We start from the raw sequence: 15,567 nt of genomic DNA on the forward strand, positions 1-15,567 counted from the left end.
CATTTAAAAGTTATCAAAACAAGTATTAAAATATAAATTTAGAATCAGATCTTTGTTATTAAAGTACTTAAGAAAGATATTTAAAAATAATAAAGTACATTTAAACAGATTAATTGCTAAATTATCATGAATAGCAATCTCAAGTGAGAGCAAAAATAAATCTACTTAATAAATAAATACAATTACTTCTGAAATAATATGCATTTTACCTTTTATTTTTCCAATTTCTGCATTAGTGCTTATCTTATAATATTTTAATATATTAATAAAAAGTATACAGATATATAAATATATAAATAAATACAGTTGTTTCACTAGTTTTTGTGGTTTTTGTCTTCTAGATTAAAAAGGCAGGGTAAGGAGTATTTCAATCAAATAATATTTATTGCATATCCACTAAGAACAACAGGATTTCCAAATTACTTGCACTTGATCGTCTTAAATACATATAAAATGCATATTCTCAGCATTTGAAAAGAATTTTCTTGAAAGATTCCTTAAAATAAACCTCAGGTTTGCCATGAGTATGTACTAACAGAGTAAGTCATTGCTTGATTCGTGCGTTACAAGAAAATTGCCAGAAATAAAAAATAATGAAATTTCTTCATATAAACTTAAGACTTAGACCCATGAATTGAGATTCTAAAATGAATGAATAACTACAAGATCAACTACAAAATCCCTCAGGGAATATACAAACAACTAAGAAGCAAAATTGGAAAGAAACCAAAAAATTCACAAAGACGGATCAGCACGCAGCATGAACAGTCTATGTTCAGGAGACGTGACTCTGACTGTCGGGTGAAACTGAAGAGTTGAAGAATCCACACACCCCAAGATTTGAAAAATTCTTTAAAGGAAACTTCATCCAAATTCTCCTTTTTATAGGTGGGGTTATAGATAAATTGCATCAGTTTCCTGTTTCCAAACTTGGTAGGGACAGAACCCATACAAGGATACAATTTCCAGTCCAATGTATTAACTACCAGTAAGTATTATTTCTGTAATTGGTATTGCAAACAAGGAAATCACTCTTCATTGCACAGTTCATTGTATAAACATGATTCCAAGAACATGTTAACTTAGTGAAGGCAGAGTATTTTTTAGTGCCTGTCTACATGAATTATAAGTCAATGCATGTAGCCAATTTCTGAAGAATTCTGTCTACTCACTGAAACATAACCAAATTGCAGAACTGCTCCTGGGGCGATTTCTCATTTTCTTTGATTTACTGAGCATATTTTAAAGTACCAAAATTTATTTCATTTTACTCTTTTTGCTAATAAATGCTAGTCTCCTTTGAGTAAATTCCAACCAGTGTATTTCTTCTATAACAAAGAAAAATGTGGTTCATGAAGCAGGTATGTAGCTATTAAAGAAAAAACACCCTTGGAATATACAAGAATGGTTAAGCTCAAACACTTCCAGTTGGTACTCAAAAGGGGTATGAACAGCACATGTAGCCCAGTATTAGCATTGCAAAAATTGCAAAAAAAAAAAAAAGAAAAGGAGAAGCTTTAGAACAGAGCAGCAGAGTGCCAATCAACTCAATTAATACAAGATCATAAAACCCTATTATGCAAAGAAGCTCACACAAACAGAGACTCAGAATACCACAGCTACCGCACGCTCTAACCATTGCGCAAGTAAGGCGTCTAGGCTTTCTCTTTGGAACTAGGAGCTAGGCAAGTTTCACGAACAAATTAAAAGCTGATACTACAGATTCAGAATCTGATAGTAGATTATTAAAATATATCTAAATATTCAAAATGATGAATAGTTATAATAGTTAATTGCAATTCACTGTAATATAATTTTTAAACTTCACAATAACTGTATTAAAATATGCAAAATATCCTAATTTCACAGGTGGAAAGTACCTCACAAACCACACCCATTTAAAAAGAGAGAGAGAGAATGCCAGACTTTGAATTCAATTGTGCTTCCTAACACCATGCCCTTTTTGTTACATCATATGTAAAAACCATCCTTGAAGGCAGGACGTCAGAGTGAAATTTCCATCTTTTATAGGCCAATAAATAGATGTTAGTCATGGACTATGGAAAGTTACAGAGAGAATTTAGGTGCAGAGCTGAGAATGGAGTTTAGAATCTCTGTCAGAGTCTTCTTTCCACATTGAAAACTGACTTAAACATTAGATCAAAAGATAACAAAAATAATAAATTAAGTAATATAAAGGAGATGTTAAGAGCTTGGGCTCTGAGGTTGGGTTGATTATAGAGTACTTGACTTGAGCAGGTTTTCTAATCTCACTGTTGCAGTTGACTTATCTATAAAATGGTGATAATAATAAAACCTACTTCTTCGTATAAGGACAAAGTGGATAATATGTGTAAAGTTCTTAGAAACAGTTTGGACATTACGGAAGGTAGCTTGTTATAAATCACCTTCAAAATATATTTCTCCCCCCATTCCCCATACTCAACCACAGGGCAGTCTGACAAGTGGGGGACACCCAGCAGCAAAAGGTCACAAAGTAAAGTGCCAAGAGCATGGGCTGAGCCACAAAAAGTCCATTAAAGAATTAGCCACCTGTGTGGTGGTGTCTTGGGCAGTAAAGAGGTCGCTGAGAAGAAATCGCAAATGTGCCCCATGAGAGAGCCTGCATTTGCCAGCTAGACAAATGGAACGAATTGCCAAGAGAGAACCACCAACAGAACAAGCTAAGTAAAAACATATTTTCCTCCATTTTAATAATCTCCCTTTCCCTTGCCTCAACTCTGGCAGACCCAGAAAGAGGAGAGGAAGCGCAGATCATAGCCTTTTGCCCACTGCACATCCCTTAGCTGTGAACATGGCTGCAAAAAGGAAAGAAGATCTAACTAGCATAAAAGACCGATGTTTGAATTGGCCTGCACCGGACTCTTTGATATTTGAAAGTGAACAGAAAGCTACAGGATACACTCAAGATATTGTCACGATGTGGGGGGGGGGGGGGGAAGGAGATCCAAAAATGAAGTGTTGTTGAATTTGGTCAGTTGAACTTCTAAAGCTCTTGAGGTGAAGTCCAGACACTTTCTTACAGCATCCAAGTCCCGGCATGATCTCTCCCTCGCTTTCCTCTCTAGCCTGGTGTCTGGCAGTCCCCACCCTCCCACTCCACTCTGCCTGGAGCAATACTGATACTGCGGGGCCTCTGATGTGTCAAGTTCCAACTAACTCCCCAAACTGACTGATCTCTGCTGCAGAGGCTCTTCCCTGCCAGTCCCTGCATTTGGCCAACTTTTATTTCACACAAACAAGGACTGTGATCACCTTCTTCAATGCTCTAACACCAGCATCTAACAAACTGCCCGGAACATAGGAAATAATAATCAGTCAATGAATGAATGAAAGAGAGGCATATTAGAAATTAAATGTAGTAACAAGGATTCTGGGCAACAAGAGCTCTAATTCCATAAGGAGAAAGGCATCAGCAGAAGGCATATGGTAGGTAAGCTCTCAGATACCTTATGGCAAACAGTCACCTGCACACAATACCCTAAATTTAAATTTAAATCCTTAAGTTTAACAAGTGTGAAGTGTGTAATGTTTGCATGTGTGTGCTTGTGTAACTATATTAAACTAACCACAGTAGTCTTTCATTCTGTACGGTAGTTACATTTTAAAGAATGTTGACACATATCAAAAAAAGCTACGCCATAACCAATCCTCTGGTAAAAGAGATCTACTGTGTTTTAAAGTTTCATTTGGGGATGGTTTTGCAGCTCTCTTTTTTGAGCAATTGGCCATAAGGCCTTCGTGATCTGGCTCTGTGTTCTTTTCTAGCCTCATCTCCCCCCCACCCCGCCGAGCCCTTAAAGCATTGTAGGCTCGAGTCACACCGAATTTTTTCATTTTACTAAATTCAAGCATCCCTTCCAGTTTGTGCTAAAACACTCTCCTCATTTGTCCTCTTCAGTTACCTTCTTTTCCTAGAAACCTTCTCAGATATAGATATCCTATACCCACATACCCTCTACTACACTGTCATCTATAAATACTTCAATAAAAGCATGATCCCACTGTTTCAAAGTTGATAACTTTTCTTAGCTGTTTCCCCACATCACTACGAACAACTTGAGGGCAAGCACTGGTTACACTTAGGGATTTCAGCTCCCACACGGTGACAGACACAGAGCACGTACTTAGTAAGTCTTGTTGAAATGAACAAACACTACTCATGCCTTAGAGTAGCTCAGACGGCAGTCAAGAAGAAAGACACGTAAAGATTTTTATAATCCAGTATGTAAAGGCATAAAAACGTGAGTACACCATGTGGTAGAACAGGGACAAGAAAGACTGACCCTACTTGGGGTAGCCAACAAAGACATGGGAGAAGATGAAATTTGAGCTTGGCCTTGAATAAATGAAAGATCTCCAGTTGGCAAAGGAGGAGGGACGCATCACGAGAAAAGTGAAAAACATCTCCACAGAGTTGTTAAAGATAATGGCATGTTCAGAAAACAGTGAGAAGTTCAATGTAATCTTTAAAAAGAAAAACCTCACTGATAGTTATAATGCCTTACAGCTACTGCCCTCTGTCTCGCCTCCTCTCCTCAGCCATGTTGCTTAAAAATGGTGCCTCCACGATTTCTCCATTTCCTCACCTCCCACATGCTCAACCCACTGCAATCTGGTTGCTTTTACCACGATCAGCAAATACCTCCGTGTTCCTCATCTAATGACACATTTGAATCCTTTTCTTGGCTTTTCCATAACATATGACACCCCTGTTCTCTCCCTACTTCTGTAGCGCTCTCTTGCATTGGTATTCAACTATATTCTCCTGGTGGTGTAGGAAACCATTGGGAGAATCCTCGCCATGGGATCTGAGACCTTTCGTGTCTGCCAACAATCTACACGTAACAGTAAATATATGGGAGTAGCACCAATAGACAATATTTATTATTCTTGACTAGGGTAAACACATTCTGTGTGGCTCCTCCCAAGAAGACAGATTTTACCCTTGAAACCTGGGGGAAAAACACACAACCTTTGCCATTTTAATTTTTAAAAAATCACTTCATGTTCAGAAATTATAGCTGTTTATTATTTGGTTTATAAAAAGGAATGGAGGAATGTCAAGTAATGCCCCTCTCCATAGGAAGTCAAGAGAACTATCACCAGAACGCTCCCTCTTTGCAGGAAGGTAGGATGGAGTCAATCTCGTCAAACAGCCTTTATTTGCCCTCTTTTCTGAAACTGTTAACCCACTCCCTAGGATAGATTTTACTCTGGGCAAAACCCATGAGTCCTTCCCATTACCAAATATCACCATCATTGTACAGAATCCCACCTTGACAGAGAGCTGTAAGTGATACAAATATCTGACTATTGTGCATCATTGCATCTGATAAGGAAGAAAAGGCAGTGGTTTCTAACCGTTGTTGTTAAGGATCAAAACACAATCTGTTTCAGAGAAGGAAATCCCCTTTCGTGTTGACAGACACCCATAGCTGCTTCTCAGTCTCCTCTAAAATCTGTTTTATTCTCTTGTATTCTAGAGTTTCTGTGAAAGTACAACGACCATTTCACTGGAAATCTCTTTCTTGCACAAGCTTGTGGATGCCCATGGTTTCAACTACCATCAGATGGCTCCCCAAACCCTCTGCACTCCAGCCTTTCTCCCAAACTCTGGATAAACACCAGCATCTAGACATCTCCAATTAAATCTCTCACAGAGACCCAAACTCAGTGTATCCAAAACATAAGTACTCATAGCCAAAACACCAAAACAACAGCAAAGTAAAGTTTTCCTCCTGTGTATCATATCCCAGTGAATGGTACCATCCACCCAATCTCCCAAGACTTAATCCTGTGCTTCCTTCAACCCCTACATCCAACAGATCACCAAGTCTAACTAATTCTACCATGTGGAGATCTTCTAAATCTTTTCAGTTTTTCCATCTTTGGTACCACTACCCTGGCCCAGTCCACAGTCATTCTTGTGTGTAATAAAACAGCTTTCAAACTACTTTTTCCTTTCCCTATCCTCTAACACAAATTATTGGATTGCAGAAAATCTGACTCCATCACATGCTGTCTATATTACCCCAACCCCCCTACCCTAAAATGGCTTTTTGCTGCCTTCAGCATAAAGTCAAATACCTTAACCTGTTAAAACATAGACTGGCATACCCCACAACTAGCAATTATGATTCCACAGACTGTAGAAGGAACCCAGGAAACAATCCAATCCAAGTGTCTATGAATCACAATTTAAGGGACATTATTAAAAACTCTAAGAGGATACTGGAAAATATTGACGGACTGAATGAACGTTCTCAAAGTCTAATTTCTATCCTTCCAAAATATCAATAACTTTCCAGTAATCAACTTTTACATGCCAACTTTGAAGTAAAATAACTACATTACTTGTGGTAAACAGTATTTGCCATGTTTGTAACAGGTTTCCTTATCTAGCTACATTTACAAATGACAACTTCTGATAAGGGTTAACACCTAAGTCCAGTGTCAATTTTTGACCAAGTGTCGAGATCTAATAACTCTCTAAACCTCCTTAAGACGTTAACCACCAAAATACGTAATATCTCCATAGCTTCTGGCGAGTCTAAGAGATAATGCACTCAAAGGGACAGAAAAGTATTAACCAAGGGGATTTAAATGATCAATACACCAAAGTCATAACTTACCTGACTGCTTGCTTCTTAATAGCCTAATGGGAAACTCAGGTTCAGAAATCTTGAGGCGATTTCGAAGTTTGCACTGATCCATTTCTAACCCTAACACTGCAAGAGATTACCATTTGGGCTGAGGTTCTTAGTTTAGGTTTTAGTGCAGTAATTGGCAGCTATACCACTTATGCCTGAAGAATATGCACACACAGTGAAAATGTTTACTAATATGGGAAAAGACCTATATAGAAACTAAGGAGAAAAGAAAAAAAAAAATAACAGAGGAATGAGTTATAAATTGCTAAAATGCACATGCCCACTACAAACTTTGTCAACTGTCAGCTACTAGTACATTCCCAACTTTAATTACCTTCTTAGTCACGAATTTTTTAAATGTTGAAATAAAAGATTTTTAAACTTAATCGCAGACACTGTAATTAGAATCTTTAATTATAATTTAGATCTGCAACTTTCTTTGGACAATTACACTAGTTAATGATTCTGAGATAGCAGAGTGTATGTGTGTGTGTGTGTGTGTGTGTGTGTGTGTGTGTGTGTGTGTGTGTGTGTGTGTGTGTGTGTGTTCTTTTGGTTCTTAATTCTTTTTGCTATTCCGCTTTTTCCTCTCAGGCTAATGTCACAACAAATTTACATCACTGACCTGAACAGGATGTAGGGGTTTAGGTCTATGCACACTGCATAGAAATGAGTGTATCAGCTAAGCTATTAAAAGTGAAATTAAATTTGTTATTTACTTTTTTCTCATTACCAAACTGCTTCTATAAGACATGAGTTAGATATCTTCATGTCCACCTGCACATATGGTTAATAATAATGTGTCTTCCTTCCACATATAATAAATTTCTTCCTCTTTAGAGTGTCACATGTAAGTTTCATTTCTTGGCTATCTATACTGACATAAATTCAAATTTTTCCTCATTATTTATCTTGCTTTCCAGCAAAAGTAATAACAAGATTGAAAATCATTCCATTTGGTGATGATGAAGACCAAATCATTTCTCTTTCTAAAATGTATATATTTTTAAGTTGAGTTCTGTTTTCCCTAATAGGTTTACAATATGAGTGTGTGTGTGTGTGTGTGTGTGTGTGTGTGTGTGTGTGTGAGCGCATGTGTGGGTTACATGTGTACAGAGGTTACTCAACTTTAGTTTCCTCTTTCTTCTTAGATTTGGACAAATAACAAACAATACCTGATGAGTGATGAAACCAGCTCTTGTCTCTCACTCAGAATCCTTCCCATATCACAATTATGCGTACCAATTATTATAGTGTATTGTCTCTCAGCTCCAAATGCAGGCTCATTTCCCCTTTTCTGTAAGATAACCGTGTGTGTGTGTCTGTGTGTTCCCTGCTTGTTTGTGAAGCTTCACCCCTAAAAGTAGATGCTGCTTTCTGCATTTACTAGTTCTGAATGACTTAGAGCCTTGTTTTACCCTGTTTCATTATTAAAGCACCTTGTTCTAATTAATAATTCATTTTGTTAGATTTTCCCTGCTCATACTACTGTTACAGATCCTTTCCTCTGACTGGACTCTGATGACAATGTGCCCCTTTGTTGGTCTTGCAATTCACCAGACTTCCTCCAAGCCAACTATTGGCATGACTGAGTAAACAAGGTAAATAAAGGTGGAAATAATGTAGAAAATCTGACATGACCAAAAGAATTCTATAGGACCATGTTAGGCTAGGCAATTCAAGGAAAATGAATCATTAGGAAAAAGGTCTAGGGCCTTCAAATGTCTCAAGAGCCTACCAAGATGTTAAATATGCACTTCATTTTAGGGAATATCTCTACATACAAGTGCACATGCACATTACACACACACACACACACACACACACACACACACACACACACACACACCACAAAATAGAAAAGGAAAACTAAAAAATCAAAGTAATTTTTTATTTAAATGTTTCCAACTACAACTCTACTCTAACTCAATTTAACCTATATCATTTGGATTGTGAGTGCATTTTAATGTTTAATATAATGTGTAGTAGGGTCCTCCCAAATATGAAGCAGATCTGGAACCTGCTAAAATGTTTTAAAGTTCTTGAGCTAGATTCACTAAAGAGGGCAAAATTTTTAATTCAATTCAGATGAAAGAGTTTAAATTTGTTCTGCTGCTAATGACTGCATACCTAACAACAGCTACCAGCTTTTTACTTTTATTTTTTGTGCATCAGCTTGTTAATATGTACCCTATTTTTAAGAATGACAGCAGCGAAGAGAACCACAGACCCATAAACGCTGGGAGCATGATTGCCTGATAATGACTGCTTCACCCACACGTGGTCCTGTCCCAGTTCTGGGGCAAGCTGTCCTTAACCTTTGAGTCTTCAACTTCACATGTCAGCATTCCCTGAGCTGCATTTCACCTTGACATCAGTGGATTCCTTATGTTGAACTGTTAAGCTTTCATTCTTGCCGGAGAATTATAATGCTTTTCCCATTTTCTCCTTACTTGATTTTTTTCCCCAGAATTTAGGATTTGTAAAAACATATAAATTTCCCAACAAATGCCTGCAAGGGATTTCTACATGGAAACACTTACTAAATGATCCTAAATGATCACAGTTTATTTTCCTTTTTTCTAAACTTCAGCTTTACTAAGATATAATTGACAAATAAAATTATAAGCTATTTAAAGTGTACACAGTAGTGATTGATATACATATACATTGTTAAAGTATTCCCCCATCTCGTTAATTAACACATCCATCAACTTATATTTATCTTTTTGTGAGTATGAAAACATTTAAGCTCTACTCTCTTAGCAAATTTCAATTATACAATAGTGTTATTAACTATAGTCACCATGTTTTACATTAGATCCTCAGACCTTATTCATCTTGTAGCTGAAAATTTATACTCTTTTACCAACCTCTCCCTACTAGCCCACCCCCAACCCCTGGCAACTACTTATCTACTCTCTGTTTCTGAGTTTGAATTTAAAAAAATTTATTCCATGTGTAAGTGATATCATACAGTTTTTGTCTTTCTCTGTTTGGCATATTTCACTTAATACCCTCAATGTCCATCCATGTTACCACAAATCCAGATTTTGTTTTTTTTTTCCCATGGCCAAAAAATATTCACACATATATAACATATGAATTTTAGATGAACTACATATATGTATAATATATATAATGTTTTCATATCTTGGCTCTTATGAATAATGCTGCAATGAACATGGGAGTGCAGAAATCTCTTTGAAATCTTGTTTTCATTTCCTTTGAATATATACCCAGAAAGGGAATTAAAGAATCATATAATAGTTCCATTTTGGGGGCGCCTGGGTGGCTCAGTTGGTTAAGTGTCTGCCTTCTGCTCAGGTCATGATCCCAGGGTCCTGGGACTGAGCCCTACATTGGGCTCCCTGCTCCGCGGGAAGCCTGCTTCTCCCTCTGCCTGCCGCTCCCCCTGCTTGTGCGCTCTCTTTCTCACCCTCTCTCTCAAATAAATAAATAAAATCTTAAAAAATGGGTTCCCTTTTTAAATTTTGAGAAAGCTCCTTACAGTTTTCCATAGTGGCTGCACCAATTTATATTTTCGCCAACAGTGCACAAGTGTTCCTTTTTCTCCACATCATAAACAACACTTAATCTCTTGTCTTTTTAATGACAACCATACTAACAGGTGTGAGGTGATATCTCATGGTGGGAAAGACTTGCATTTTCCTGATGATCAGTAATGTTGGGTACTTGTCATGTATCTGTTGGCCATCTGTATATCTTCTTTGTAAAAATGTCTGTTCAGTTTGTCTTCCTTTTTTAAATAGGATTGTTTGGGGGATTTTTTTGCTATTGAGTTGTGTCAGTTATTTATTTTGGTTATTAACACCTTATCAGATATAGGATTTACAAATATTTTCCCACATTGTGTAGGTCGCCTTTCCATTTTGGTGATGGTTTCTTTTTCTGTGAAAAAAGCTTTTCAGTTTAGTGTAGTCCCACTTTTTAATTTTTGCCTTTGATCTCAGATCCAAAAAACCATTACTAAGACTGATGTCAAATGGCTCTCTCCCATGTTTTCTTCTAGTGGTCTTATGGTTTCAGTTGTTCTGTTCAAGACTTTAATCCGTTTTGAGTTGAAGCTACCTGCTTTCTAAATGTGTGTTAGTAATCCAACCGTACGGTGAGAACAAAGAGGAGAATTAGTCTAATCCATTGTCACCACTGGAAAAAAGTCACCTTACACATTTTGCCAAAATATATATGAGTGAGCTTGTCCAAAACCTCCGGAAAACAAATATTTCGTATGTATAAAAGAAGTATATATTTTTCTATTATTGATTTTTTAGGTAGAATAATTCCTTTTGCAAAAAAAATTAAAAATAAAAACCCAAAACATTAAAAGTGAGCACTAATATTAACAACACAAGATACACAACATTGAAAACTATGATATTTGGGGTCCCATATTATTTGCTTTTCTGTTTTGACAGGTAATAAGGCACCAAATATAACCATAAAAGAACTATGAATACACTATTTTGCTAGTTTTTCAGTGTCAGATGAAATTCTAACTCTCCTCGATTCCATATAGAGGTTAGGTGCTCATTCTCACTGTCTCTCTCTAATATTTGGGAGCATCTACTGAGACCAACTGCACAGATACATTGTCTTTATAGCCAACAAATAATGTTTGGAACGCATATTCTTGCTAAATATGTTTCCGTCACCTTTCAAGTTCCTGTACCTTTAAAACTGACCTATGGAAAGAGGCAGATGAATATTTCAGGTCACAACAGAAGACTGCAGGGAGGAGGCAGGATTTTGTTGAAAGTAAGATTTTTTTCTGTTGCTGTGGAATTGTGGCGAAAGCCTAGAGTTAAGAGGGGGAAGAAACCACTTAAGTCTTCACATTAGAATTTGAAAGAACTTCAAAGACCTGCCAGTGTTTGGTATCAACCATGTCCCCAAAGTTGGGGGTCATTATCCTTGTGCCACCTTACAGTTTCAGCCATCCAAGTCAATTTAAGAAAAGGACCATGAAGTCAGAGAAGAGACTCTGGTGGAAGACAAAACAAATGTTTTCAATGATAGAAATGGCATATCTGCTTTCTGAAGGAAAGGGAGAGAAGTCCCAATGAACTGGCTAATGTATATTGATGTCTGCATTAAAGGAAAACTTAGTTTTTGTGTATTCATCCCACTGAAAAGCCACCAAACTTGGTGTCCTTCCCCTCGGGTTGCCAGAGAAAGGGAAGAAGTTGGGGAAAAGTGACATGATGGAGGATAACCAAGCAAAGAAAGGATAAGGGCATTTCCTCTAATTCTCACTTCCTGGGCCATAAGGAAGGTGGATGAAAAGTACTTCAACAAAAATTTCTATTACTGAGCACCATAGTTAGCAGTAGAAATGGAAGACCGAATACTAAAATTCTGATGCTTAATCACTAATTATCTATGATGTTTTAGCCTGCCAGTTTCTAACCCAACAGACCAATTTCCCTCTTTTTACCCATCTCATTTTAGAGAAAAATAAATACCAATTTCACTGAATCCAAGAATGTCAAGATTCTAGTTTTCTTTAGATTGATTTATATATGCCTACTATGTACGTAGCTTATAGGTATTGTACGTGTTTAGATAATTTGAGAAGGAATCCACCTCGCTGCCAATGGAAGGTTTGCATTTATAACACTGACCATGAGCACATTCTGTAAGAAGTGGCTGTCTACAAAACCATACAGATTTTACTTATCAAAGGCCAACCAGGTCCTTGAATCCTAGAAAATGGTTCTCAGTAACATAATTATTTGTATTTAACTAATTGTTTACCACACTGTAGCTAGGTAGGCAAGCTCTGAAAAAAATATAAAATGTAAAGGGTTAATATAAACACTCGAGGAATAGCATACCATTGATAGAAACAAGTATCCTTAACTCTCCAAGTATTTGGCTCAACTAGGCATGAGATAGACACATAATTCTATAACACTAAAAATGCTTGTTTATTCTAACCTCCCCCCATATAATGGGAACATAATATGAAGTAAAAATATACTATTTAATGAAAAACTCACCATATCTGTATCTGAGACAGGGCCAAAACTGGTCACGTAGATGTTAGTGAAGACTTCAGTAATACTGTCTGATATGAGAAAAAGAGATTAAATATAGATAATATATAATGAGAGCCACTGAAAGAGAAGGGGTCAAGTACATGGAATGATTAGAAAGCTGTGTGATATTTAGGAATATTGCTTTTTACTTTCTTTTCAAACCTTCACAAACAACAAAAATTTCTCTATTGCTCAATTATTTCATAGGTTCTCACAATCCCAAATGCTAAATGCTTAGAAGTATTATGGCATTCTTACTTGGAAACTATGCCTGATTTAGAGCATTCTGTTTTAAACATATTTCTGAGAATTAATAGTTTCTTAGAATTTCTCTTAACTGAACTAGTTCACAATAAATTTACTACCAGTACTAAAAATATAGTGTGGTTATGGTTGCTGTTTGATATAGTCCTAAATTTGGTTTTTAAACTAAATATTTCAGATGGTACTTCATGATGGTAGAGGTTTAGTTTGTAGATTGGAAATTAGTATATCTTCTCAGTAAAGCACAGAAATGAATTGTTTATTAAAAACAAATATAATTCAAGGTATTGTAAAAAGCTTCATTATTCAGTGACATAAAAATAAAAGCAATTAACAGACATTAATCACAATGGATTACTTCCAAACAGACTTGCCTTTAAAGGTATTTACAAATGTATGAAATGTTAAGATTGACTTGAATTAGATTCAAATGTGATGTAACTTATTAACTGTAACACAGTTACCTGGACAGCTCTTTTAACCAGGTGATTTAGATCTTTGATTTTAAATAAGCCAAATGGTGATGGGGGAAAGGATCCAAGAAAAGGACTGAAAAGAAAAATTCTTCCAATGTAACTGATAGAAAAAAGTAATACACCATTAATTTCTATCATCATGAACTGAATGCCTCATCTACTGTCAAATTTGTAATTCCACAGAAACAAGATCACAAAATATTTTTAGTATTATACTGGACACTAATTCACAACCATAAAAGAGAGAGTAAACTAAGTCTGGGTATATTGTATCCACTAAGACCCAAATAAAAAGTCAAAAGGATTTTGAAATAATGGAGCAGACTTTGAATGCTTAGGCTTCAAATGTCTTGAAATATAATAATCTGCATGATGATCCTGTGAGGTAGGTTCTCTGTTAGGTGTCATCTCAGTCTGTACACATACACTTACGTACATACAGAAAGGTAAGGAAATGTGCCTAACAACCCACACTTGGTAGAGCAAATAGCGCCAGGTTTTAGAACCCAAGCAATCTGGCTCCTAAGCCCTAACGGTAAACCAAAGCTACAAGTGTTTTCTCATTAACTACATATTTCTATTCACCATAATACTCTGCACCAAAAACATGTAGTGTTCCAAATAAATATATTTATTCAGCTTTATTATTTCCTATTCTACTTTATTCCAAAAACTGTTCTCGTGAAATTTTACCACAAAACTCATTTGGGACATAAATATGTTTATAGAGTTAATTCTCAGCTGCCAGCTTCCCCAAAGACCTGTACAAGGTCAGCTTCACAGGCATGTAGCTTGTGCCGTCTCCTAGAGCCCTGTGCTCAGAAAAGCCCCACGCTCGCTTTAGTGTTCTGTTTTTCTCTCTTAAAAGTCTTAATTACCTTTTGAATGAAGGGCCCTGCATTTTCATCTTGGACAAGGCCTCACAAATTATGTAGCTGGTCCTAGATGTGAATTATATATGCTATTAGAAAGAAATTATGAAAATGGGACCCAGGTTTGTTTGCTTTTTCCTCTTATTCATACCAAATCAATACTGTCACACTTATTCAATAAACAATTGAATAAAACTTTAGTCATTCTACTGATTTAAAATGTTCCAGGGAAGAAAAATGTAAATGCTGAGGTAGTCTTCACCCAAATGGAGGCAAATGAAATCATTCTCCTTAGTGTGGAGTAGCAAAACTAGAGAAGAGAGATGACAAACTGTGTGAATATATTCATGCTAAGGATATGAAGAATATCCATTCTATGCCAAATGGCAAGTAAAGGGTACGGAAGGTTGTTATCAGTACCTTGTGGCTGCAGGGAAATGGCAGCTAAGAATCCAAAGAGAAAAATAAGATTACCCTCAAAGCTCTAAGCAATAAGAGCAACACCTAAAGACACAGAACACAGACACGCAAAATTACCTTAAATAAATGATTTCATGGTTTATCAACTTCATAAGCACAGTGAAAGAATGTATGTATTGCAAGGAATATTCTCCAGCTATGCAAGTTCAAAAAAAAAAAAAAAAAAAAAAGGAAAATCAGCAAGGCAAACACTGACCATGAATACCCAATAGCTAGGAGATTGAGAAAGTGATTCTTGGTTGTTGCAACAGAGCTGTCAACAATCAACATGAATTAGTAAAATATTTTAGGGTGATGACTACAAATGTTTGATACATCTAACACAGTTTTCTAAGGTTCTATATTCAAAATGCTATCTTTGATTATGATTTGGCTTTCCATAAGAGAAGAGAGGGGAAAAGAAGGAAAGAGGCGGGGAGGAGAGAAGAAATAAGATTTTAAGCACATCAGTGATTTAGGGATCTTGTGACACTAATTTGTCAAAGTCCATAGTGTCTTCTGGTTAATTGTTGTTTTCCCATATGGATTTAGAACAGCATTAAGTTGTGTAGCTAATTAATACCTGTTATAATATTCAGATCCGTGTGACAGATGTCACAGAGTAAACACATGAATCGATATTCTGGCAGCAACCTCCGTCTCTTCACTTTAAGTACCATGAGTTACCTTGTCAAGTCCTGATCACACTGAGTGGACTCACTTTGCACTGTCCTGAGACTCAGGGCCTTCACCTTGGCGA

At 36.5% G+C, this 15,567-nt stretch overlaps 1 protein-coding gene across 8 annotated transcripts in view; it reads right to left on the reverse strand.

Moving 5' to 3' along the window:
- Nucleotides 1-15,567, reverse strand: part of GABRA2 (gamma-aminobutyric acid type A receptor subunit alpha2) — a 125,332-nt gene that overhangs the window by 63,361 nt on the left and 46,404 nt on the right. For all 8 annotated transcript variants that reach the window (XR_003520899.2, XM_035726253.1, XM_027599562.2 and 5 more), the window contains one exon: nt 12,698-12,765. Coding sequence is in view for 7 of the 8 variants with exons in the window: in XM_035726253.1 (XP_035582146.1) it covers nt 12,698-12,765 (68 nt within the window). In the remaining variant the exon portion in view is untranslated. The remainder of the gene's footprint in view (nt 1-12,697; nt 12,766-15,567) is intronic.

Source organism: Zalophus californianus, chromosome 2 (genome assembly GCF_009762305.2).
Source record: "Zalophus californianus isolate mZalCal1 chromosome 2, mZalCal1.pri.v2, whole genome shotgun sequence".
NCBI classification, from domain to species: Eukaryota; Metazoa; Chordata; class Mammalia; order Carnivora; family Otariidae; genus Zalophus; species Zalophus californianus.